General features: G+C 39.0%; 1 protein-coding gene across 1 annotated transcript; it reads left to right on the top strand.

The window, feature by feature from the left end:
- phf6 (PHD finger protein 6) lies at nt 1-27904 on the top strand. Its single transcript, XM_038292316.1, has 11 exons — nt 1-157; nt 8677-8831; nt 9056-9157; nt 18903-19036; nt 19184-19230; nt 19321-19484; nt 19568-19711; nt 20248-20352; nt 20444-20577; nt 22792-22921; nt 27094-27904. The coding sequence occupies exons 2-10, from the start codon at nt 8706-8708 to the stop codon at nt 22919-22921; spliced, it is 1086 nt and encodes a 361-aa protein (XP_038148244.1). The 5' UTR covers nt 1-157; nt 8677-8705; the 3' UTR covers nt 27094-27904.
- The last annotated feature ends 74 nt before the right edge of the window (nt 27905-27978 follow it).

Below are 27978 nucleotides of genomic sequence, written 5' to 3' on the forward strand. Positions count from 1 at the left end.
GCAAACGCGGAAGTGGTGCTGCGCTTCGCTGCGGCTAGCTTAATGCTAGCGAGAAAAGCACACAATCACTTCTGAAGGACGGAAAGCACCGCCGCCGTTGTCCGGAACATTCCCCCACCTTTTATACCCGCTCAGCGCCATAAGATAAACCCAGCAGGTAAGAAGCGAGCCGTGTCTCCGCGGCCGGTCCGTGTCCCCGGTGCTCCGTGGCCTGGTGTGGGTCCAGGCCGTGCCGCTGGGGCTCTACACACCGAGCTGCTCGCTTTCAACACGGACTCCGCACGTATGGCGCTCTTTGCTTCGAAACGGTTCGCAAAGACACGCGCCTGTCACCATAATTTCCCACATTTAAAGGGAAATAAACGCACTTTTTTAGAGGGACTTCCAGTGGAAGAAAAAACTAACCTGGGATATACACATTTTCCTTCCCACCGACCTTTATTTTCCTGCATCATATTTAGGCCTTGGGAGAACATTTCGGGGGCGCTGGAAATGTTCGCAGAGAAAATAGTTTTCAGTGAAGCTTGTAGTTTCTTGGAGAAAAGAGTCACACGCCCCCCTTTGATTCAAAACTTTGGAGGAGAAATTAGAAGCACCTTTTACATTTCTTCCCTTTTTTCGCCCCAACAAAATTTTTACAACATCCTGGTTTTACTACAAGGCTGTTGCATGGGAACATTTTAGAGAGCAGAGGATAAAAAATAAAGATGATGAGGCTTGTTGTTTAGCCTGGCTGTGTTGGTGTTTTGTCTGCCGCCGCAGTGAAAGCCTGGCCCTGCTGCTATCATGGCTAGAATGGCTCTCAATCAAGGCGCCGCAGCACACAGCCGTTTGCTCTTAGAAAACATATAATCTATGAACTATTACTAAATCAAACAATCCCTTTTCTTTAAAATATATTCTTGAGACTCTCCTGAAAAAAATCTAGACAGCATGTCAGCAGATTTCAGCACAGATCTGCAGCTTGATCTGTTGCTTTCTATGCAATGAATGCTTTGCAATCATTTTACACTAATAAAAAAACAACTATATTATACATATTTTAATCTGCTTTGCCTTTTAAAATATTTAAACCCATCTTAATTTTAGGATAAAGTTTCAGTTTTTCCAAAAAATTTTTTATTTGGTTGTAAAACCTTTATATGGGATAAAAACTTGTCTTTTAAAAAAAATAAAACTTTTAAGGCTCCAACATCACATAATTGTGCTGATCAGATTTCACTCAGGTCATGTTGTTTTACTTAGTTTTTCCTTATTAATGTGTTTTTACTCAAATTCTCTTGAGATCAACCCCTATCTGACTATCTGACTGAAAAAAGCTAAGCCAAAGCTTAGCTTTTTAAAAAAATATATTTATTTAATAGCGTAACTATCAGTAAGCAGAGACTGCAGTTGCTTATGGCCCCTGACCTCTTAGGGGCCCGTCACTGACACCTGGTGGGCCCCCTTCGCAATTTTAGACTAGGACGTCTGATTTCATACGTAATGGTGCAAAAATTTCCTCTTAAAACCACCTGATTTTAATATGACTGACCGGATCGTATTTATACCCCAACAGATGCCAGATTACAACATGATAGTGAGCCATTTAAATACCACACCAATAGCAAAGCAGACAGTGGTACTTTCAATTACTGTGTTAATAACCGTGTTTAGTTTATCAGACGGTTGGTATAAAAAATACGCTCATATAATATGTTTCAAACCGCATTAAAGATCTTAAAAGAATGATGTATTTGGGTATTTTATTTTTTTACACTATGATTTGGACTTATGGGTGATCCAGAGTGATGTACTTCATATAAGGCTTACCCAGATGATGTTGCTTACGGGCCTATTGTTGTGTCGTTACGCCATTGTATTTATTCTTGTTGATTTGAACGTCTAATACCCATTTATACTGTTTTTTTTTGCAAATAAGGGGTTCTCTCTGTGGAATGTATGCTGCTGTTTTATATTTTTTAATGATTTGCGACACATTGGAAAAGATTTTCCGCATAATAAACCAAAGTTTTCACAATTTCAGCTCAACACACGTGCAGTATTTTTATCCCACCAGGGTGTTAGAAACCAATCCATGCTCTGGGGGCCAGAAATAAAGTTGTGGCTCCGTGTTTGACCCGTTGGACTCTTCATGGAGTCCCACTTGGTGGTTCCTGTACACAGAGCAGCTCTGTCATAACCTCCAAGTTTTTAAACGGCTTGTTGAGCCAAAGTTTAGTTTCCATCTGTTTCTGGGAACAGTTTCTTCAGAGACTCTTTTCCTAATGGTTTTATAATAATCCTATAACTTCTTTTTTACTGTGGTTGAAGGAGGGAGGCCAAATCATTTAGGGGTGATTAGCATGGAAACAGACATTCATTTTTTATTTTTTTTTAATCATAGTAACAGTTTAAATGTTTACTGTCATATTATATGTTAATTGTGTCCTCTGAATTGCTGAATTAGCATGGCTTAGTGACGAATGAACGCATGGACAATGCATACCTGGACCATTAACCTTCAGGCTGAAAAAAGGCGAATAGACTCTCTGTCCGAATTACCAAAGTATAGAACCAAAGTTTATGCTTACACTGTTTTCTCCAACTTCATACCACAACTTTTTCCTCACATGTTGCTGTTTTGTCCCAAAGTCCTTGCTTTTTACTCTATTCAGAGCCATGCCACCAACTAGTGTTAATTTCGTTAACGAAAACTAAACGAAAATATTTTCGTCAACGCACATTTTTCACCGAACGAAAACTAGACGAGACGAGACGAAAATCCCCACTAATAAACAATAACTGGGAGTAAATCAGAAATAATTTTCGTGGACTAATAAAGACGAGACGAAAATGCAGTTCGGTAAATAAAGACTGGAATAAAATCTATGGACATTTTAGTTCACGAACAAAGACGAGACGAAAATTATATATTATTATTTTATGTTTTTTTCAAATCCTGTCTCGTCTCCTCCTCCGCCTCCTCCTCGTCAGCTCCACACACCCACTTTCAAACCTGGAGTGGGCGGACACAGAGTAGCCTACTCTGGGGCTCGGGAGAAAGAGGAGACGTGATATATGGACACATTTTCACTTCATTGAAGTGGAGAACAAAATCAAATGCTTGATTTTAGTCGAAGGGAAGGAATGTCGCCACATGGTAGCTGGAAAAAACCACAACAAACCTGAAGAGACATGTCGCAGTTCACCACAAAGACATTACGGTAAGTTAACAGAAAGATTGGTGGTGGTTGTTTATAATGTAACATTAAATCAACAGCTATAATTTCCCAATGCGACCGTAGCCACTTGTTGATAGAACTTAGATATGTTATACTGGCCGGGCAACTATAGTTTCAGTTAAATTGCAAGTTTGATTAAAGCAGACAGACGCTTTAGGTAATCTAGGAGCTGCAAGTGAACTATAGTTAACACAAAACACCTCGGCAGCTACACATGTATGCTAAATGCTAAAACGAACTGAAACTATTTATCAGGATAAGACAAAATAAAAATAATATGCCACACATAATTCAGAACAACTTTAACCTAGATTTTCATACACAAAATAGCCATTGCTACGGGAACCACTGCAGGGACTGGGATGCAAACATCAATATTAATACAACCAAAATGCTTGCACACATAAAAATGTCTGCAATTTATTCCTGCATAAAATGATAGTTAGGTTGTTTGTATGAGTTTGAAATGGATGGTCAAATGTAGTTTTTACAGAGACTTAGTTTTTGTTAAGGAAAAAAACAGACCTATATGCTACTTATACACTTGGAATTCCTGTTACGCTGTTTATCTATCCTGACATTGTATTAATTTCTGTTCCAGATTGAAGATACACCACCCACCAACAACCACCCAGAAACAATGACAGGCCAGCTAAAGCTGGAAGGAAAGCACTTTTGTTGTATCAGTTGGAGTTTTTTTTTTTTTTTTTACAACATTGACAAACAACAAATCTATTTATTTTATTATTCTATGTGAACTAGCTTTAAACAGCCAGCACATGTGTAAAGTTCATAAGACACTTTATTTTATTTATTTGTTTCCTTTGCCAGGTGTGTTTTATTTGTTTTAATGCAAGCATTTGTGTTTGTGTCTTTGAACCTTAACAATGTTCAAAATAAATATGCAAATATTGTCAGAACATCTTCCATGTCTGCATGTGTTCCTAAAATTTTGTTTTTTATCAAAAAGATGAGAAAATGTTGAAATAATTTTAGGAAATCTTAAACGTTACCTGCTGACAAAAAAGTAAAAGGTTAAAATTATGTCCTGACTAAAACTAGACTAAAATTTTGACAGTTTTTGTTGACTAAAACTAAACTAATAAAATTGTTTTCTTGGACTAAAATAAAGACTAAAATGCTCTGACTTAAGTCGACTAAAACTAGACTAAATAAAAATGGGATGATGTCGACTAAATGTGATAAAAACTAACAAACGATGCTGAAACTGGACTAAGACTAAAACTAAATTTAAAAATGGCTGCTAAAATTAACACTACCACCAACCTCTGCCCATCAGTTCACTTCTGCAGGTAGAAATAATGTAATGTTAATTAGGGCTGAAACAATATTCAGCAATTGCTGAGTATTTGGAGTGGCAGCCACATCCATTTAGCCTCGTGAGACCATCCTGATCTCGCGAGCTTTCAAGGTTTCACTCGCAGATCAGTCTGGAGACCCGCCGTTAAAGAAAATTTGGAGCCCTTCACCAAATGAACGTCCAATCAGCGTTGGCTTTGAGGCGGGTTGAGGTGTGACGCAACGAGAAGCGCGACAGTTCAGTTCAAAGAACATGGCGGCTTCAGCCGATGAAACTAGCGTTAGCATGGCTATCGAGGAAGTTTTATCGGAATTACAGAGTATTTCTTCACTGAAAGAAGAGCAAAACACTGCTCTGGAGGCTTTTCTCAGAGGAAAAGATGTTTTTGCTCTTCTCCCGACTGGTTTCAGCAAGAGTAGCCTGGTTTGTGGTTGTGTTTTCGTCGTCGCTCTGTTAGTACGTCATATGCTTCGTTGATCTGATTGGTTTATTTGGCCCGTCTATCACCAACATAGGCCAATCAGCTAACCAGTATTTTCGCCCCTTCCCAAAATTACTTCAACGGAAGGTTTCCAGATGGATATGCGGAGCAAATCCATCTGGCGGAGTCAGGTTAACATCCATTGGCACCTCTGGAAAAGATATGGACCAAACCTTTTTTTTTTTCCTAAAATCCTTTTGAGTTTCCCTTGGATTTGAACTTGACATAAACTAGTTTTTGCACACCCCCCTATGTCCAGTCTTTTTGTCAGTTGAAAAAAGAAAAGTCATCTGCAGTAAACTATATTGCGATGAATGAAACCAAAATATCCTTTAAATCACAAGACAACCTCTTTTAAAATGTCCATATTTTCGATTTAAAGCAACTAATGATTATTTAGCAAATCGATTAATCTGTCAATTATTTTTTTTTTCGATTAATCGATTAAAAATCCAATGGCAAAAGGTTCCTTAAAGATAACCTTTTTAGGAAATTAAATCAGGTGAAACTTAACTTTTCTTCTTCAGGAGTTCTGGATGTAGGATTTTGACGGACGAAATAGCTCTTTTTTATCTTAAATCAAAAATGTCTATCTTTTTACAATTTTGGTATAATTGCTGCCCAAGGATTGGTTGCTCTTTCAACTAAAGGCATGTTTTATAGTATCTATACTCCATTTAACAATTAATCGATTACTAATGTAGTTGACGATTATTTCAATAATCAATTAATTCCATTAATTTTTTCTGCCCTTGTTTAATGTATTTTTTTTTATTACCCCTCAAAATTGGTCATTTATTAAGTTAATTTCTACCACGCCTCGACTCCAGTTACACTGAAAGTGACGTGCAGCGAATCTAAGTGTTTTCCGTAGAAAGACGCACAACAAAATGTTTTGCAAGTAGAGCCTCAATTCATGCTGTCTCCACTCCTCTTTCGGCCACCTGGGGCACTAGACCTGTAACTTCCGGGTTTGGCGCCGCTAAAAGCAACTAGTGACACTGCAGTGGGGCTTAGTATGGATTAAAATTTCAAGATTCGACTCAATAGAGTCGATTCTTTTAGATCTGATCTCAGATTTGTTGCTCAGTCCCACACTACACTTTTTAAAAGGAAAGGGTGAGCGGCAGGTGTTTTCCCCTGGTGTTTTGAAATCTGATAACGGGCCAATCTGGAGCAGCAGATTGAGAAGTCAGGGAGTTCCTGTTAGATCCAAGGAAACATTTAACCCTCTAGATTAAATATCAGAAAAGCAAAAATGTGTCTGATCAGGTTAGGGTCAGATCTGTTTGTTTCTTTATACAAAAAACAAAAAAAGTTGGTTCTTGTGTTTAAGATGAGCTCAGACTGCTGTAAAGTAGCGCTCTGGGTCACATGGCTCATTCACGGATGAATCTGACTCTCTTCTATTGCATAGGTGAGTTTTTAAAAAGAGCAGCCTGCATCGAGTGTTGAGACTCACAATGTGCTAAATATTGACCTGAAAAACCTTAAATATAAATCTAAGCTAATAGTTGTTTAGGAAGTTACACTGTGTTGCTTTAACAAACTGCTTTTCGTTTTTTTAACACTTTTTCTTTGTTAAATCAGTCGACAAACTCTCTCATTGCTTCTTGTTGGCAATGATTTACTCTGAAACCACATCGGATCTCAAGAGTTTTCACAAGACTTTCCTGAGAGAAATCTGTTAAAGCTACAGCCTATTTCTATATATTTTTTATTTTCCTGTGTTTGTTTGGTTTTAAAAATCACCTGGGAATTTTAAAATCTTGAAACGTCAACCAGGTATAGACGGAAAATCACCATTAACAACCTATGAGTTAGCCTAGTAAACTAGCCTCACCCGCCAGCGGTCAAAATCATTTTTGCCTGCGAGTGTTCTAGCCTCGGTCAATGCCCCAGGCCCTAGAACTGGTGGGCCAATCACAACAAAAGGAAAGCACAACAAGGAAGATGGCAACAGCAGCAGCTTTCAATGGAGCACTCCATTGAAAGTTAAAAGTTCTCTTTTCTGTTGCTGTTGTTCAATAAAAGCACGTTTTAAGACCATTTGAGACAAGAATATTATACTTTAAAGCTTCACTATATGGTCGATTTACTGATTAATTCCGTAATTAAAGAAACAATTTCCAACCAGAGGACCTCCGAGGCTAACATCAGCCAGGGCTAACCTCAGCCCGTCTGCAGCGGCCCTCTCTCGGCATAGTCGTGTGTGAAGGACCGCTGGCTCTGATGGCAATTTTTGACCCAGCTTTGGAATCAGGTTTGGAAGGATTAGACTTGGGGTTTTCGTTGAAACGCGAGTAAGAAGAGGCTCTACGCTCATTCATTTGTGAGAAGGACGTATTCGCCGTTTTACCGACAGGCTGTTTGTTTACACTCCCCCACCAGCTTTCTGTCGCGCTTACTACGTCACAGTCAGTTGCTCTCATTGGTCAGAGCGTTGGCCAATAGGCATAGACATGGTTTGAAAAACAAGGGGTTGTTCTCATCAACAATCTTCCATTGTCTCATTAATCGGGGCCAGACTAAATTACACTAAGCTTTTCTCATGGACATCTCTGACCCAGCTCCAGTAGTATAGTATAGTGGGCAAAGATGAGTCTGTTTTTGCTCTCCAGTCTTTTCAGGTGTAATGGTATCCAGTAGGGCTGGATATTTTCGGCAAACTCCTGAAACGATTCGATTTTGATTCATACAGTTCTAAATTGATTTATTTAAATTGTATCTGTTTTTACAACAATGAAAGTGGTTCAACTGTGTTTCAAAATAAAATATTTTATTTTTTCCTGTCACATTAAACACAAAGTGCAAACTTGTAAATCAGACAGTTTAAACTAGAAATGTGAACAAAACTGTCTCAAAAGCGCAAACTTGTTTGTGAAAAGTGTAAAAGTTAAGCCTCACACAAGCAAGCAGACGTGACACAGCGGGGACACAGCAGATATGCATGAGCTGCATTATCTCCACTGCACAAACCATATTTGCAGCGTTGTCTGTATGTCTTCAGTCAACCTATTGGCTATATTTGCAGCTGTCTGGGTTGAAGTCATCTTGGTGGTCTGTAGCACGAGAAGGGAGCCGCCACTCATTATCAATGTAGAGGGAAGTCACCTTAATGTCACACATCCAGCACATTATCTTTAACTGTTTTAAGTCTAAAATGGTTCCAGACGTCCGACTTCAGTTGGGACAGCTTGCTGAGCATTGTGTGACTTGGGTCAACATTTGCACATGCCTGCTCATTTGAATTTGAACGTCACGCGCGTCACTATAAAACTAGTCAATCTCATTCCCTACACATCGATTTTGGAAAATCGGAAAGGGATCGATCCAAAATCGGACAGAGGCCTGTTAAAAACAGTCAGTTATATATATAGTTTAACCTTTCACTACCGCAATGAAGGAATTCAGTTTAAAATTTCTTCTAGATTTTTAGAGGGTATGTCTATAAATCTGCTCAGCACTGCATAGGATAGTTAGCATTTTAAGTCAAAGGGATCAAAGAGAGGATGCATCTCACAAAGCAGGGATGGGTCATCTTAGTCACAACTCTACTTGAATTAATTCATTTCTTCTTTGTTGAAAGTTGATCTCTGGTTCCCTATTTACCATTTCTGTTTTTCTTCTTTTTTTTTAGCTAAAAACAGAGTCTGGCACCCATCAGAACACTTTGGCCATGTCAGGACGGAGGAGAGGAGCTCCAGCACGGCTGCTCAAGTGTGCCTTCTGCAGAAGCAACAAGGATTGCGGCCAGCTGCTGCTGTCTGACAGCCAGAAGGTGGCAGCCCACCATAAGTGCATGGTGAGAGGAGCTCCTTGTTCTCAACTTTAACATCCCTCAAGGAAGCGTTTCATTTCAAGCCTGCGTAACCTAAATAAAACCAGTATCTATGTTTGAATCATGTAGAAACTAACACTTTGAGTAGATGTGCTCTAGAATAAATAGGTGCTTCTCACAACACAGAAAATAGGCTTCATTTCAGATTCAAAAGGGGAACTGTTTTGTTCTGTTTCTTGTCTTCACAGCTTTTCTCATCGGCTCTGGTTACGTCGCATTCAGACAGTGAAAACATCGGAGGATTTTCCCTTGATGATGTCAAAAAGGAGATCAAGAGGGGAAGCAAACTGGTGAGTTCCCACCATGGCATGACGGTCATCTCTGTCGTCGTTAAAGGACAAGCATGTGATTAAGAATACGTTGGTGTTTATAAACCATTGTTTGGGAGTAAGCCTGCCTCATAATTAAAGACAGACACATGACCATGTGCTGCTGCAATTGTAGGTCTATCAAAAAGGGGTTTTACCTGTTTGGTAGAGTGCATCAAATTTTCCACATCCCATATTCTTGATTTGGGTCCTGTGGGGTCTTTGTTTCCCAAATGAAAAAAATCAATAAATCTATGCCCACCACTAGATTATTCTCCCTGTAATCTTGGAATTAATCTAGATCTAGATTAATCTAGATTAGAATGGCTCATTTGAATTTTGCCAAAGGGCATCATGAATCAGAATTACTTAGGAAATTGTTTTCTTGCAGTGCAATCATTATATAAATATATATATCTAAGATTAAAAAAAATAAGATAAGGATGATATGTGTGTGCTACCTAAATGATAAGTAAAAGTAAGTCTTTGAACAGGTTTCTCAGGCCAGGTTGCGCATTAGGCAAGGAGCTCATCTCCTTTTTCCAAACTGCTTAACAAAGCTTTGATAACGAGTGATGAAAATAAATAATATTCAATAAGATATATTTGTGTTTATTCAGATAAACATGAATTCTGAACTTTAGGCCTTTCATAATAGGTTATTATGAAGTGTTTACAGTCAGTATCTTTGTGTCAGTCAGTCCAAGCTCTATTTCTCCTTTTCCCAAAAGTCACTCAGGCAGTCATTGTAATGTCCTGAGAGGCTGGAGTAGCAGCAAGGGCTGCTGGGAAATGTCAAGATGGGGAAAACGTCACCATTTTATCCCAGTTTTGGGTTAAAGATGGTTGTTTATGTTGGTAGTCTGTTCATACTAAGCTAACATTATGTTGGAGGTTGCAGCTGTAAGTGTGAACATTGGCAGAATTGGAAGAATGTTTCACTTAGGGCTGGGCGATAATTCAATAACGATATATATCGATCGATAGACATGTGGTGCAATAGAAAAAAAGAGGGTCGATAAAAGTTCGATAAAAAAGAAACGCAGTTTTCCTTCCTTCTCATTGTAGCCTAGCATGTAGGTTTATGTTAGTCACTGCTTCCTCCCAACCAATCACAATCGCGGACCCAGGCATGCCGTCACCAAGCGCCGCCCTCTCAAACCACAACTCAGAGCACATGAAGATGCAGCAAGGAGAGGCGGAGGAAATTGTTTCAAAGAAAGGTTTTTGTAGTTCGGCAGTCTGGCAGTATTTCGGTCATGGCAAGTCGGACCAAAAACAAACCACAGTCATCTGTAAAATGTGTCGGGAACCAGTGAAAACCAGTCTGATAACACAACCAACTTTTTTTTTTTTTTTTCTCTGCCGCTCACACCCGCTGGAGTACGAGCTGTGTAGGCCCCGGCGCGGCTCTCCTCCGAGGAATCTTCGGAAAATATATATATATTTTCAGTTCTGGGCAGTTTCCCACGTAGTTCTAACAATTGAGAGAACAATGCTGAGGGGCCAGAAACTTCAAAGTAATAACTCAAGTTAAAGCAGGAAACGGGGGCGGCGGTGGGGGGGCATTTATTTATTTGTTATATTTATTTTGGTCACTTTTCTGGTCACTTTAGTTTATTCTTTGTCAGTATTTAATAACATAACTCAGGTCTCTTAAGTTATTTTTCTTTAAAACAATTCTGTTATGGTTAAAAAAGTTGGTTAAATAAAGATTTAATTCGAAGTCTGTGTTTGTGTTTTTTATTAAAATTAAATCATTTAGCAATATTATAAAAAGTCCAGGAAGAGCTGCACATAAAATATGGTTTCAAATCTTTTCAATAATTATCGATATCGATCAATACGCATTTTTTTTTATCGATAAGCTTTTTTTCTATATCGCCCAGCCCTAGTTTCACTAGTTGTATATAAGGGAACAAGCTTACCCTGGATTATGCGTTGCATAAACAAATAGCAGGTCGTTAACACCGGTAATTGCCCACAACTAATATATATATAAATATATATAACCCTGCAACTAATGATTATTCTGCAAATCCATAAATCAACCAATTATTAATCGGATAGCTAAAGCTTCCTTAGAGAAGACTTTTTACGAAAATACACCAGGTAAAACTACCGTATTTTCACGACTATAAGGCGCACTGAAACGTCTTTTTTTTCCCTCAAAATGTGCGGTGCGCCCTATGGTGTGGTGCGCCCTATGTGTGTTGTAACTGCGACTTTTGAGACCACCTCATTGAGGAGATGATGAAAGAGTGGCTGAATGTAAGGAGACCAGGTGTTTTTTTTCCACTCATCACCATCGCTGTTAATATGTAACTCCATGCGTGCCCATCTCACAGCTGATGTGAAAAACATGGGGAAACAAATTAACGCTGTGCTCGCTGTTCAACCGCTCGACATCGGTGTGAACCGGACCCAGCAGGTGCAGCAGAAGCAGCGAATTTACATGCAAAGTCAATGGTTGATGCGCGTATAGATGCAGCAAAAGGTCCTGCAGCGCGTTTTGAGCAGCAGGAGCGTTTAAGCATCTGCCAACGCGCTGCTGCTGCTCGAGACGGAAAAATTGAAGTTTTGCTGCTGGACGCGCCGCATCAACCAATCAGAGAAGCTGATCTGGGAGCTGACAGCGAGACAGACACAGCGCTCTGATGACATATATTAACGCAAATGAAACGGGCTGGATGGATGAGGAGATGATGCAGGCAGGTGTATGTGAGGAGACCAGGTGCTTTTTTCCACGCATCACCATCGCTGCGTGCCCATCTCACAGCCGATGTGAAAAAAAGCTGAATCAAATGGACGCTGTGCTCGCCGTTATCCCGGGGGGTCTGACAAAGGAACTTCGACCGCTCGACATCGGTGTGAAGCGGCCGTTCAAAGTAAGGCTGCGAGCGGCGTGGGAGCGATGGATGACAGACGGAGACCACAGTTTCAGGAAAAGTGGAAGGCAGCGCCGGGCAAGTTACGCCACCGTTTGCGGATGGATTGTAGATGGACTAACGTGTCTGCTGGCTCTGTTATTCAAGCTTTCGCAAAAGCCGGCATTATTTCTGAGGAGCCGCGCTGCACGGAAAATGACTGACAGCGAAGAAGGGGAAATTGGCATGTCTGATTTAGCGCAGCTGTTTTATTCAGAAACAGAGGATGATGACTTTGATGGGTTTGATTAATACTTTGTAATAAATACATGAATAAAGCACAATCATACTCAGTTTTGCTCCCGCTCTATTTTTCTACCTGAAAACTTAATTCAACAGCAGCCTCTGGGCGGGTCTCCTCCTCTTCACCGCGGTGGCTGGCAGGTGTTTTTTCATCTAAATAATCTAAATCTTGCAGCTATATTTGCTGTGATCAGTGGGAATAAAGTAGTTTTAATATGTTTTTAAGTGAGAAAGGCCACCTGAAAACTTAATAATTGCAGTCAGTTCATCCAGATTATCTATTTCTGTCGGAGGCGCTCAGACCCCCACATACCAGCGGTGCACCGACAGTACAGGTGCTGGTCATAAAATTAGAATATCATGAAAAAGTAGATTGATTTCAGTAATTCCATTTAAAAAGTGAAACTTGTATATTATATTCATACATTACATACAAACTCATATATTTCAGATGTTTATTTTGTTTAATTTTGATGATTACAAATGACAACAAATGAAAATCTCAAATTCATCATATCAGAAAATTAGAATATTACTGAAGACCAATAAAAACAAAGGATTTATAGAAATGTTGGCCAACTGAAAAGTATGAACATGAAAAGTATGAGCATGTACAGCACTCAGTATTTAGTTGGGCCTCCTTTGGCCTGTATTACTGCAGCAATGCGGCGTGGCATGGAGTCGATCAGTCTGTGGCACTGCTCAGGTGTTATGATAGCCCAGGTTGCTCTAATAGTGGCTTTTAGCTCTTCTGAATTGTTGGGTCTGGTGTATTGCATCTTCTTCTTCACAATACCCCATAGATTTTCTATGGGGTTAAGGTCAGGAGAGTTTGCTGGCCAATTAAGAACAGGGATACCATGGTCCTTCAACCAGGTACTGGTAGCTTTGGCACTGTGTGCAGGTGCCAAGTCCTGTTGGAAAATGAAATCTGCATCTCCAAAAAGTTGGTCAGCTGCAGGAAGCATGAAGTGCTCTAAAACTTCCTGGTATGTGGCTGCGTTGACCCTGGACCTCAGAAAACACAATGGACCAACACCAGCAGATGACATGGCACCCCAAACCATCACTGACTGTGGAAACTTTACACTGGACTTCAAGCAACGTGGATGAAGTGCCTCTCTTCTTTTCCTCCAGACTCTGGGACCTTGATTTCCAAAGGAAATGCAAAATTTACTTTCATCAGAGAACATGACTTTGGACCACTCACCAGCAGTCCAGTCCTGTTTCTCTTTAGCCCAGGCAAGACGCTTCTGACGCTGTCTGTGGTTCAAGAGTGGCTTGACACAAGGAATGCGACAGCAGAAACCCATGTCTTTCATACGTCTGTGTGTGGTGGTTCTTGAAGCACTCACTCCAGCTGCAGTCCACTCTTTGTGAATCTCCCCCACATTTTTGAATGGGTTTTGTTTCACAATCCTCTCCAGGGTGCGGTTATCTCTCTTGCTTGTACACTTTTTTCGACCACATCTTTTCCTTCCCTTCGCCTCTCTATTAATGTGCTTGGACACTGAGCTCTGTGAACAGCCAGCCTCTTTAGCGATGACCTTTTGTGTCTTGCCCTCCTTGTGCAAGGTGTCGATGGTCGTCTTTTGGACAACTGTCAAGTCAGCAGTCTTCCCCATGATTGTGTAGCCTATAGAACTAGACTGAAAGACCATTTAAAGGCTTTTGCAGGTGGTTTGAGTTAATTAGCTGATTAGAGTGTGGCACCAGGGGCCATCAATTTTGAACCTTTTCACAATATTCTAATTTTCTGATATGATGAATTTGAGATTTTCATTTGTTGTCATTTGTAATCATCAAAATTAAACAAAATAAACATCTGAAATATATGAGTTTGTATGTAATGTATGAATATAATATACAAGTTTCACTTTTTAAATGGAATTACTGAAATCAATCTACTTTTTCATGATATTCTAATTTTATGACCAGCACCTGTATGTGTGTGTTAAATACAGAAATGGGAAATGGTCGTGAAAATACGGTAAACCTTTTCCACATGAGGAGTTCTGGATAGACATATTGACAAAAGAAAAATACTTTTTTATCTTGAATGCAAAATGTGTGTATGTATATATATATATATATATATATATATATATATATATATATTTTATTTTATTTTTTACAATGTTGGTATAATTACTACCGAATACTATATGTGTCGTTCTATCAGCTAAAGGCATGTTGTATAGTCTCTATAGTCTAGTTAACTAAATCAATTACTAAATTAGTTGAAAATTAATTCAATAATCTATTAATAATGATTAATATATATATATATATATATATATATATATATATATATATATATATATATATATAGATAGATATATAGATAGATAGATAGATAGATAGATAGATTTTGGCTTTCCGCTGTAATAACAACAAGGATAAACAAATCTGGTTTGAGGTTTTATTGTTTTCATGGTTTTAAATGCTCCTTCATCCAGACTTTACTGCTGCATGTCAAAAGAAAAAAAAAGTTCTTCTAACTCATTTGCATGTTTTTCTTTGTTTATTTTTTACACCATCTGCAATACTCTCTTCTGTGTAGCAGCGAACGTAATGTAGGTATTATACTTAAAGGAATAGTACACCCAAAACATGATTAGCCTTCATTTTCTACTCACCCCCATGCTGAATAACACTCTGGAGTACTTTTTTGATATCTCAAATGCATCTGGAGATCTGGGAGGCTTCTTGCTGTCTGCTGACATTCTAATAATGGAGGTCTATGGTGCCCGAGACAGAAAGGTCCATAAAGCGCGCGCCAGCGCGTTCAGGAAGCTACGGAAGCCGGCAGACCAAACCGGATGAAAGTGCGCATTTAGCATCTGCTCTGCCGATAATGCAAGCGTAGAAGAAGAAATGTGCTGTTTACCTTTGCAAAGAAAGAAACAACGAAAGAAAAATGTCTGAGGACTTCAGTGTTGAGGAAGAGCATGAGTTCTTTGCCGAGCTGAATGCGCACTTTCGTCTGGTTTGGTCTGCCGCGGTTTCCGTAGACTCGTGAACGCGCTTTTAGGAAATTCTATACACTACTGTTTATGCTCTAAAAACATTCTAAATTACTTCGTTTCGAGTAAATTCTGGATGCTACCCACTCAGGACACTTGGAATACATTGGACAAGCAGTATGGAGGAATATTGACACGTTTTTGTGGACTTTTATGGACCTTTCTGTCTTGGGCACAATAGACCTCCATTATTTGAATGTCTGCAGACAGCAAGAAGCCTCCCAGATCTCCAGATGCATTTGAGATATCAAAAAAGTACTCCAGAGTGTTGTTCAGCATGGGGGTGAGTAGAAAATGAAGGCTAATCATGTTTTGGGTGTACTAATCCTTTAAAGGGATTGCTGCAAATTGAACCACAGAATGCAGTCGGATGCCTACTGTCGTTACATGCTCATTCAGGAAGATAATCCTTCAAAGTCATCCATGTGATGCAAACAGCTGGGCTTTCTTCGAAAAAAAAACATTTTAAAAATCTGACTGGGTGATTTGATGGATTGGAGATACAGTTAGGAAGTTGTGTTTTTTTTGCAAATGCAGTTTATTCTCCAGCATTGGTCCAATCAGAGGTAAATGCATTCATAGATAATTTGCTCTCCTCTTGTACTTACTGGATCCTCAAAGACTCTGAAGTTGTTTGTTTTGTAATGAGCCTTAAAGCTATAGTGGAGGATGTTCTTTTTCCAGGTGGATCATCAAAATAAGTGGTCCTCTTAATTGTTAATCATTCTGGTAATATGTTTACGTGAGGCCGTCCTACATGCTCGTCCCCATTTTCAATTACAGGTGGTGAGTCTAACATAGTGGAAAAATTGCAAATCTTCTTTTGGAAAGTAAGCTTGTATGAGCGAAGCAAACAGCAACTTTTAAACAGAGCGTACACGAGGAGAAATGGGCTTATTTTTGTGTGCAATAACTGGAGATTATTTTAGTATTTAAAAAAAAAAAGAAATGAAACGAATACATTTTGGTTCCTGTGAGTTTGAATTGTTGCCAGATCAAATTAACAGTCGGATCCGTGAGAGTTGGGATGAATGATAAAAACTGAGCATCTTCTCTGTATAACTCTGCCTATCTGTTATTGTCTGAAGACTTGCTTTCTCTTTCTGCAGCTTAATGAACAGCAGACATGTTTCATTGTTTAATAATTTATTTTTCATAGATTTATTCAACTGTGCTGGGCCTCTTAATTCATTTCCCTCTCTAACCCTGATAAATGGCTAACTTTGTTTTTTTAGCGCCTTTAGTTTTCTAATGATGCTGCCACCTGTGGTCAAAACACAGAACTGCAGTGCACCTCTGCTCGTTCTCATAGCAAATTCTCATACTTTTGCAACTTTTTTTTAATGCTCTTTTAACCTTACATGGAGGAGCCATTGGTGTCTAATGAGCTGGATGCCAGTCTCTTCTGAGTATTAACAAAATAAATCTTGAATATATGGCTTAGATTGTTTGCTAGATTGGACCCATTCAACACGGGCGCACTTGAAGTCACATCTACAGAAAGAACACAGGAACTTCCAATCCATAATACATTCAGGGGTAAATGGTTTATAGATGCATCGGCACTGAAATATTGAGGTGTCAGTCTGCTTCTCAAATGATAATTTAGTCATATGTCATAAGTAGCAGCCGCTGTACCAATGAGGGTCTGACTTTGCAGCTGCATGTTTTCCTGATTATTTCATTTTTTTTTTCCAACAATGCAGTCTCTTATAGTTTAGACAAAGTACCTCTACTAATGGATTCAAGCACATTTCCACAGCTCTTTCGAGGCATGCCACCACTGCAATGATCTCCTGATCTCCAAGTTTGACCAACCAGCTGTTCTTATTTGATCTTTGAGGATCTTTGAACTCATTTTGGTCCAACGTGTCCGAATTAGGGATGGGGATCGAAACCCGGTTCTATCAAGGACCCGGTTCCAGTTTTTTCAAAACCCGAAAATCAATAACGTTTGGGCTTATCGATACCACTATCGAGTCTGGTCTTTTTTTTTTTTTTCCCGGAGGTCCTGTAACATAATTGTGTGTCCCTCGAGTCGCGTCACAGCATTTAAATCTAATCAATCCAATCACTGCAGCATGTCTACCAATGTTTTGGAATGAAATTGTAAGCAAACAGATATTAAAAGTAAAACAAGTGAAGTCTGGCAGTTAACTTTGCTCGCAACTCGAGAATGGCTGAACGGAAAAGACTCCTCCTCCTCCTGCTGCTGCCCCGCCGCACCACAGTCGGGCCCGTCTTCATCATCCACTCAGAGAACCACTGGTTAGCGCGCACACAGACTTTGTAGCTTGTCTGGTCACTTAAAAATGGTAATTGTGAAATCCGTGTTGTAATCGGCAGCATACAAGCTAGTTAGCTTAAAAAGTAAATAAAGTTTCAGACGTGCTGCGTGATGATGTGTTCAGGTTGGCTCAGTAAAACGACAATTAGGTTATCATGATGCGTTCAAGTGTAACGTAAAGAAAAGGGAAATTGAGTTTTTGGCGAGAAACATGAGTAATACAGTTGTATATTGCTGTAATTATTTTACAATATATAATTAAACTACTGATGCCAACATTTATTAAAAATTACATTTAATTTAAAATAAAATTATTTATTTGATAAATATTTTCCTAATCTCTAAAAACCTGATGAAAAGTGACAGACATGTTAATTTTTCTGCAAAAAAATACCTGTTAATTTATGGGCTGATATTTTATTTCCTTTTTTTCTGACACAGCATATTATTCATTTAATTTATATACATTATGACATTTTATTTTTCATTTGGTGCTGCTGATATATTCTAGTTAGTTTTATGTCATTTAGAAGTGGCCTATTACATTAGCCATGTTTACTGAAGGCTAGAAACTTTTTTTGTTATGCTCACTTGTTAAGCAATAAAAGCAATACCAGTTCTGTTAAAAACATATTGTCGCATCGTCTTTCCACCAAATAACAGAAAAGTATCGATAGTGGTATCGATAAAGACTCGGATCGATAAGGAGTATCGATAAAGGTATCGATATCAATAAATATTAACGATCCCCATCCCTAGTCCGAATTAGACTTTAGTTTTCACTGTAATAGTTTGGATATTTATTTATTTTTTTTTTTTTTTTTTTTTTTTTTTTTGCTGTTTGAGACAATTTTTCTCCCTATAAAGTGCTTTTATTCTCTTAAGAACAAGCAGGGATTGTGTTTTCTCTCCCGTGATGAGATCTAATTTTTAAAAGGTACCTTTGCCTTTGATTATCTATTGGAGTTGATTTGAGATCCCTGTGATAACTGGCTGCTTTTTAAAGAAAAGATTTATCTGGCTTTGCAGGTTTTTTTATGTCCAAGTCACAATTGCTTTCAGAGTTGGTTTGTTGTGAATCTGAAAAAAAACTGACAATTAAAAGTTACTTTATAGACCTGTTATCACTTAGGAGAACTTATTTACCAAATCCCCTTGCAATTCCCCGCCATTGATTGGACATCTGCTTTAGTAGAAGGAACCCTCAGACCCTCAACCCGTATCTCTGGTTTCCTCCTCCTCAGATGTGCACCGATTGTCACCGACCGGGTGCAACCATCGGCTGTGAGGTCAAGACGTGCCGGAGGACGTATCACTATTATTGTGCAGTGAAAGACAAAGCCCAGATAAAAGAGAACCCATCGCAGGGGATTTATCTGTGAGTCGCTTTAGTTCTGAACTCTTTCTGCAGAGATAAAAGCAGACTGCTTTTCCTCTGCAAATCCACAACGATTTCCTGCTCATATTTGACAGCGGCAGGTTTGCTTGGTCTTACTTAATTCCTTCTTTGTGTTTTTTACCGCAGTATTTACTGTCGCAAACATCGGGATGCGTCACAGGATGATATTCAAGGTAAATCCTGAGCCTGCTTTCTGTTATATGATTGAGGCATGAGATCTAAAATGTCTGCGTACAAACGTTTGATTGCGACTGTTTTATTAGATGAAGAGGAAGGCGTGGCCAACGACTCAGACTCATCTCCTCCACAAAGCCGGGGCCGGGGGAGATTTGAGAAAAGCAGAGCTAAGGTGGCCTCTCGAGGCCAGTCGGAAGAAACCCGCTCCACTTCGTCCTCGCAGGCCGCAGACGAGGAGAGCTCCTCCCATGTAAACACAGTCAGCAGCGTTGGCTCAATTTCTTCGATTTGGTGTTAATAAACTTGGCTAATGTTTTGAGGGCTTTGTTTTAGCGGGACAGGTCCCCACTTCGTGCAAGTCCTGGCGATGGTGGCCAGCGATGTGGCTTCTGCCACGCAGGTGAGGAGGAAAACGAAACAAGAGGCGTCCTGCACACAGATAACTCCAAGAAGGTGGCTGCGCACTACAAGTGCATGGTAGGATGCACACACTGCTGAATGCTTTAGAGGTTTTCTTTGGGGGGATTCTGTTTCATTCAAAATGTATTTCTTTTTTTCTTTCTGTGAACTTAAAGGTAAATGATGCATTGTTTGATGCATCTTTTCCAAATAAACATTAGAAATGTCTCAATGTATTCAGCTTTACTGGGATTTTCCTGCAGATGCAGCTGCACATGTTTTAGCTTTTTCTTCAGCACTTTGCCTGTTCTTTATTACAGAATTATTCCACCTCATTCTGACCGCATGGAGAACATCTGTTGACATAAAATCTTTAACTCTTGCTATTTTAATTCTAGTTTTCCTCCTGCCATAACAAAGCAGATCTTACCTGTCGGTTTGGGTCTCGGTTCCGACTTTAAAGAGCCACATTATTATGATGGTTATTTGAAATAAAAGACACAACTTAGTGTTTGTGGACCACATCAGAATCTCAGGAAACACATCAAAGGTTGTAGAGGGGAAATAGTTTAGCGGGATGTTTTATATTTCTGATGATCTCGGATGTTTTGCAGCTTTTCTCCTCGGGGACGGTGCAGCTTACCACCACATCGCGGGCTGAATTTGGAAACTTTGATGTAAAAACAGTCATCCAGGAAATCAAAAGAGGCAAAAGAATGGTGGGAACTTTAAAACAAAAGTAGTTATTGAAATTAAAATGTACTGCCTGATTTCATTTGTATATAAGTTTACTATTTTTGTTTCTTCCAGAAATGCACACTTTGCAGTCAGCTGGGTGCTACTATTGGGTGTGAAATTAAAGCCTGTGTGAAGACCTACCATTATCATTGCGGGCTGCAGGACAAGGCCAAGTACATAGAAAACATGGCCCGCGGCATTTACAAGTGAGCTCCAGATCATCTAATGCATGAATTTAATGCATGAAGTGTTATTGTTGTATTATTGATGGTTGCATGGTCAGGTTTTGCAGGAAAGCTAAAAGTTTTCTGTAAAATTAGCAGAAAAATGTATTAAGGAAAGTTTGCACAAACTGAAAAGCCTCCAGACTGGTGCTGAAGGTTGAGTCTCTTCAGTGTATGTGAATGTTTGTTAAAGACTAAACTATATTCATCTAGGAAAGTCTGCTTAGCGTGGGTAACAAACCACACCCTGGGTACTTTAGCTGCATTTTAGAGGGTTTATTTTTAATCATAGTTGTGTGCAATAACAATCCCTGCAGGCAGCAAACAGTTAGGGAAGCACATCTGCTTCTTCACCTGTAGAACTATGTGGTCGGGTTTATCTGGAGTTCAACAATATCTATCTGAAGGTCAACAGTTCATGAAAAAAAAAATCTCTTTAGTTTGAAGAAAAAAAGGATGAAAATAACCTGGATGCGTTTCTTACCAATTAAAAAAGATAATCCTATACTTTCATACATGGTTATGTATGTATGTGTGGTGTGTACACCATGTCAACTGCATTGTTTTATGCTTTGCATCTGGGCCTTGTTTGCATTTTTTTTCTCTCTTTTGTTTTTTGTGTATATGTGTGTTTGTTTATCTGTATGTTCTAAACTTTAAAAAATTAAGATAAAATTTATAAAAAAAAAAAAAAAAAGATAATCCTAATCTGAGCCTTCCTGCTTCCTGGTATAGTTTTATAGTTACTGGCTGTCAATTCAGGGTAATGTTTCTTTTATATTTTCTATCTGATTAATCAATATGAAATTCAAGCTGTGAAACACATTAGCAAAAACAGACGATGAAATATAACACTTCATGTCAGCAGCTAGTAGTTTTCCACAGTGAGTTAGTTTATCAGTAAAAAGACAACATCGAAGAGGAGAAAGTTATTAACTGATTTCACTCTGAGTCATGGAAACCCAAGGAGTGGATTGGCGGAAAAACTCAAAATCCAAAATCAAACAAAAGGAAACTATGATTAGTTGATCAATCGATTAATCAGACCAGCCCCAATCTAAGCAAATATGTTGAAATGCTTTTTCTGTTTTTTCTCAGGGTATTAAATATACCTTCTTGGAGTTATCTGTGTGCAGGACGCCTCTTGTTTGATTTTCCTCCTCGCCTGCGTGGCAGAAGCCACATCGCTTGCCACCATTGCCAGGACTTGCACGAAGTGGGGACCTGTCTCGCTAAAACACAGCCCTAAAATATTTAATAGTCCTTAACAGAACAATAAAAAGCAGAACCTGTTCTATTTATTATTTGTATATTTAAGGGCAGCAGTTTAAACGGCTCACTTAGAGACCTTTCAGTGACTCCTCCGCTCCCCTCAGTGAGAACAATCTGCAGCTTTAAACTCAAACACTCGCACTCAAAACCGTTAGAAAGAAAACATCCGACTATAATAAAATGAACACTTGAATGTTCTACATTAATATATACTTTAATATATTAAGAAAATTACGTTTTTATTTTCCTGAGCAGTGTTGTTTGTTTTTATTTATTTTATTATTTTATATTATTATTTATTTATTATTTATATTATTTTATTATTATTTTATTATTATTTTATTATTATTTTATTTATTTATTTTTTTTTTATTCTCAGGATGTTATTATTGCCTTTGTCTCTGGTTAGTTTTAAGATAAAGGAAGTCCCTGGAAGTCATGTGAATCTATATCAAAACATCTGCAGTAAAATTATAAAAATACATTACAGGCATTTTTTTTGGCAGAAACTAAATAAAGTGTTGCAAGTTTATTAAAACATATATTAATATAGAACATCTAAGTATTCATTTCAGTCCTTGTTTTTTTTATTTATCCTGCTATTTGGTTTAGTAATCCCTGCCAATATGCAGTATTTTGAGTATTTTTAAGGTTTACTTTGATCATTGAAAAGCCACGTCTTTAATTGCTTGGTGGTTTTGTTTTTTTACGTATAGTGTGTTACAAGTTGTGAGTGCAGAGAGGGAGCCGAGCACGGGTTGCCAGAATTGATCAAATGCAGGGCAGACAGGTTTTGAGCAAGGATGTGTGATTTTAAATGGCTGCACGTCGTTCTGAGTGCACCCTCAGTTCACTGGCACAAAAATTATGCCTTGCTGCAGGACCCTTGTGTTTTACTAACCTTTGTCTTCTTTTTGTTCTTAGACTCTATTGTAAGAACCACAGCGGGAACGAAGAGAGGGATGAGGAGGACGAGGAGAGAGAGAACCGCAGCAGAGAGAGGGCAGCGACTGACCATGGAGGAACAGCATCAACGCAACTTAACGGCAACTAGGTGGGGCTGCTGGCTCAGAGATTACTACCAGAGTACAAACTCTGCTCTAGATTGGCTCAGAGATTACTACCAGAGTACAAACTCTACTGTAGATTGGCTCAGAGATTACTACCAAAGTACAAACTCTACTCTAGATTGGCTCAGAGATTACTACCAGAGTACAAACTCTACTGTAGATTGGCTCAGAGATTACTACCAAAGTACAAACTCTACTCTAGATTGGCTCAGAGATTACTACCAGAGTACAAACTCTACTCTAGATTGGCTCAGAGATTACTACCAGAGTACAAACTCTACTCTAGATTGGCTCAGAGATTACTACCAGAGTACAAACTCTGCTCTAGATTGGCTCAGAGATTACTACCAGAGTACAAACTCTACTGTAGATTGGCTCAGAGATTACTACCAAAGTACAAACTCTACTCTAGATTGGCTCAGAGATTACTACCAGAGTACAAACTCTACTGTAGATTGGCTCAGAGATTACTACCAGAGTACAAACTCTACTCTAGATTGGCTCAGAGATTACTACCAGAGTACAAACTCTACTGTAGATTGGCTCAGAGATTACTACCAGAGTACAAACTCTACTCTAGATTGGCTCAGAGATTACTACCAGAGTACAAACTCTACTCTAGATTGGCTCAGAGATTACTACCAGAGTACAAACTCTACTGTAGATTGGCTCAGAGATTACTACCAGAGTACAAACTCTACTGTAGATTGGCTCAGAGATTACTACCAGAGTACAAACTCTACTCTAGATTGGCTCAGAGATTACTACCAGAGTACAAACTCTACTCTAGATTGGCTCAGAGATTACTACCAGAGTACAAACTCTACTCTAGATTGGCTCAGAGATTACTACCAGAGTACAAACTCTACTCTAGATTGGCTCAGAGATTACTACCAGAGTACAAACTCTACTCTAGATTGGCTCAGAGATTACTACCAGAGTACAAACTCTACTCTAGATTGGCTCAGAGATTACTACCAGAGTACAAACTCTACTGTAGATTGGCTCAGAGATTACTACCAGAGTACAAACTCTACTCTAGATTGGCTCAGAGATTACTACCAGAGTACAAACTCTACTGTAGATTGGCTCAGAGATTACTACCAGAGTACAAACTCTACTGTAGATTGGCTCAGAGATTACTACCAGAGTACAAACTCTACTCTAGATTGGCTCAGAGATTACTACCAGAGTACAAACTCTACTCTAGATTGGCTCAGAGATTACTACCAGAGTACAAACTCTACTCTAGATTGGCTCAGAGATTACTACCAGAGTACAAACTCTACTCTAGATTGGCTCAGAGATTACTACCAGAGTACAAACTCTACTCTAGATTGGCTCAGAGATTACTACCAGAGTACAAACTCTACTGTAGATTGGCTCAGAGATTACTACCAGAGTACAAACTCTACTGTAGATTGGCTCAGAGATTACTACCAGAGTACAAACTCTACTGTAGATTGGCTCAGAGATTACTACCAGAGTACAAACTCTACTGTAGATTGGCTCAGAGATTACTACCAGAGTACAAACTCTACTCTAGATTGGCTCAGAGATTACTACCAGAGTACAAACTCTACTCTAGATTGGCTCAGAGATTACTACCAGAGTACAAACTCTACTCTAGATTGGCTCAGAGATTACTACCAGAGTACAAACTCTACTCTAGATTGGCTCAGAGATTACTACCAGAGTACAAACTCTACTGTAGATTGGCTCAGAGATTACTACCAGAGTACAAACTCTACTGTAGATTGGCTCAGAGATTACTACCAGAGTACAAACTCTACTCTAGATTGGCTCAGAGATTACTACCAGAGTACAAACTCTACTCTAGATTGGCTCAGAGATTACTACCAGAGTACAAACTCTACTCTAGATTGGCTCAGAGATTACTACCAGAGTACAAACTCTACTCTAGATTGGCTCAGAGATTACTACCAGAGTACAAACTCTACTCTAGATTGGCTCAGAGATTACTACTAGAGTACAAACTCTACTCTAGATTGGCTCAGAGATTACTACCAGAGTACAAACTCTACTGTAGATTGGCTCAGAGATTACTACCAGAGTACAAACTCTACTGTAGATTGGCTCAGAGATTACTACCAGAGTACAAACTCTACTCTAGATTGGCTCAGAGATTACTACCAGAGTACAAACTCTGCTCTAGATTAGCTCAGAGGTTATTGCAACAATCCAATTTAAAAAGTCACACACAAACATAGTGGTATTTTTGTAAGTGTTTATTTGGAGTTTTTGTTAAAATTATAGGTAATAGATCATGACAACCACAAAATACTTTTTCCCCCCCTAAAAGATTAAAGACCAATAGAATAGAAAAAGGATAGCTGCTGCTTTAAAGGTGCCTGTAAACAAAATCTGTTATTTAGTGCTGGGGAAAACAACTAATTGCATAACTGCACATATCTAAATAATATTAGAAGCAGATATTGTATTTTAAGGTTCTGTTTTTATGAACATAAATCCAATACAATATGCAAATACTTTAGAAATAAAGTACTTTTTAATGAGTATTTATACTTGCTGGATGTTGACACAAACATACAGATAATCAAAAGCAAACCTGAAGCAATCAGCTGCACACAGGATATTTGTTTAAGAAATAAAGTTGCCATGTGAGCATGTTTTGGTTTGCAAAAAGGGCGTTTAACCTGCCAACAGCTTCACATGTAGATATAGTTAGATTGCTGACAGAGCTTGGAAACTCAGGCTTATGTTTCACATAGACTTCATGTTTCTCCACCACCATTAAAAAATAGACTCTTGTTTTTGACGAACCGCAACAAGGTGGGAATCCTGTATTAACTAGAACAGTTTCGGCTTTAGTTGGAGAGAAACAGGCTAAGGATGCAGAGATCCTCGCTGCTAACCGAGCTCCTACCCACTGGTAGATGGAGAAACAACCGGATTACGGAGATCTAAAATTAATTTTTAGAAATCCAGAATATGTATTTTAGATGGGAGTAATGTCATTTGGATATCTGAAAGTAACGGCCCATTATGCACGAATAGGGAAAAGTGATGTCATTGTACTAGTACAAATTTCAGATATCTAAATTGTTCATTTTAGATAGGAGGAATATAGTTAAAGGTATCTGAAATACATATTCGGTCAAGTTAATATGTTAAAACAGCCGCTAAAAATAAGTAAAGATCTGTAGATATGGGAAAAGTAGTTCTTACTAGTATAAATTTGATTCCAGAGTACTTAAAATGTAATTTTTACTTATAGAAAAGTAATTAGTGATACCTAAAATACAATTCTGACTAGAGATACTCTAATTGGGACTAGGTGGAATGCTTGAGTACTATCTGTCATAGAAATGTGACTAGTCAGCCTGCTTATTTTATGTTAAAATGGAGCATCATTATTCTTTTGCAAGTACCGTATTTTCACGACCATAAGCCGCACCGTACTAAAAGGCGCATTCTCAGTTATGAGTGCCATTTCCGTATTTAACACACACATAAGGCGCACCGGACTACAGGGCGCGGTACATGTACATATCCTCTACTACGTTTAAATACCTCTACTGCGTATTCAAAAATAGAGCGGGAGCAAAACTGAGTATGATTGTGCTTTATTCATGTATTTATTACAAAGTATTAATCAAACCCATCAAAGTCATCATCCTCTGTTTCTGAATTAAACAGCTGCGCTAAATCAGACATGCCAATTTCCCCTTCTTCGCTGTCAGTCACTTTCCGTGCCGTGCGGCTCCTCGGAAAAGATGTCGGCTTTTGCGAAAGCTTGAACAACAGAGCCAGCAGACACGTTAGTCCAAGCATCTACAATCCATCCGCAAACGGTGGCGTAACTTGCCCGGCGCTGCCTTCCACTTTTCATGAAACTGTGGTCTCCGTCTGTCATCCGTCGCTCCCACGCAGCTCGCAGCCTTACTTTGAACGGCCGGTTCACACCGATGTCGAGCGGTTGAAGTTCCTTTGTCAGACTTCCCAGGATAACAGCAAGCACAGAACAGAAATAAGTGCTTTAAATGACCCTTTCTGTGTTCAATTCATTTATATAACAAGCTTCATTTTTCCAAATCAAATCAATAAAATATATATTGAAGGATCTTATTGTATTATAATTAAATATTTCCTGTCATCTTCTGTGTTCCTACAGGTTGTTGGTGTGGAGAGAAGAGGAACTGAGAGAAAAGGAGGACATGTTTTTATACTAAATCTTAATCTACTCACACGGTCATGGTCCAGGAGCTCCCCTCGGTCTCCCTCGTGATTTTTTTTTTTTTTTTTTAATCCTTTTTTCACCCGTCAGTAAGTGGACATGATGCTCCGTTGTGCACCAGATGTCGTCGTTATGGGAACCTGTTTGGATTTGGCTGGGTGGTCTCCACAGATTAGCGTTACCATGTTGAATGCTGGACCTTTGCAGCGTGCTTCAAAGCTGCAGCTAATCTCTATCTCCAGATTCATAGAGGCGAGCAGATTAATGTCCTTACTACGAACAGATGGACTGATCGTCACTTAATGCCCATTTTCCCCCCCTTGAACCATCATGGAACGGTGAATCTTTTCCTGCCCTCCATCAGCCTCTGTGGGACTGACTTTCACCAGGGCTCCATTTGTTACTGGTCTCTCTGAAGCTGTGCAGTTTGACCTCGTTTCTGATACCACGTCTTAAGAATACTCTCCATGTTAGCCTTTCTTTCTTGATAATGTAATATTTTGCTACCGTATACGGATCATTAGTACTTTGGAATATCCAGATTTCAGACAGTGAAGAGTTTTGCCAGCATGCACTTGTGTTTCCCCCACTGTTTTAAAGGTGGTGTTTTTGTTTTGATCAGAAGGCTAAAGGGCAGCGTAGAGCCCTTTAAGTGACGGGGGGGGTCGACTTTGTTTGGTGTACTGTTTACTTATATCTCAAATGTACTCATGGATGATTGGAATAGAAAATATTTTGTTTTACACATTGTTGGGTGAAGCGGCTCTTTAATCTCAGTCTTTTGGTCTGATTCATGTTTAATTGGAGGGATGCTGAAGCCAT

Source organism: Cyprinodon tularosa, unplaced genomic scaffold, assembly GCF_016077235.1.
Source record: "Cyprinodon tularosa strain WSP-4 unplaced genomic scaffold, ASM1607723v1 ctg31, whole genome shotgun sequence".
Lineage (NCBI taxonomy): Eukaryota > Metazoa > Chordata > Actinopteri > Cyprinodontiformes > Cyprinodontidae > Cyprinodon > Cyprinodon tularosa.

What these genes read in the sequence shown, in the direction of transcription:
- phf6 (XM_038292316.1), top strand. Translation starts at nt 8,706, where the DNA reads ATGTCAGGACGGAGGAGAGGAGCTCCAGCACGGCTGCTCAAGTGTGCC. An exon ending in GTCACAGGATGATATTCAAG is followed by an intron (nt 19,231 to 19,320) that starts GTAAATCCTGAG and finishes CTGTTTTATTAG; the next exon opens with ATGAAGAGGAAGGCGTGGCC. An exon ending in CTGCGCACTACAAGTGCATG is followed by an intron (nt 19,712 to 20,247) that starts GTAGGATGCACA and finishes GATGTTTTGCAG; the next exon opens with CTTTTCTCCTCGGGGACGGT.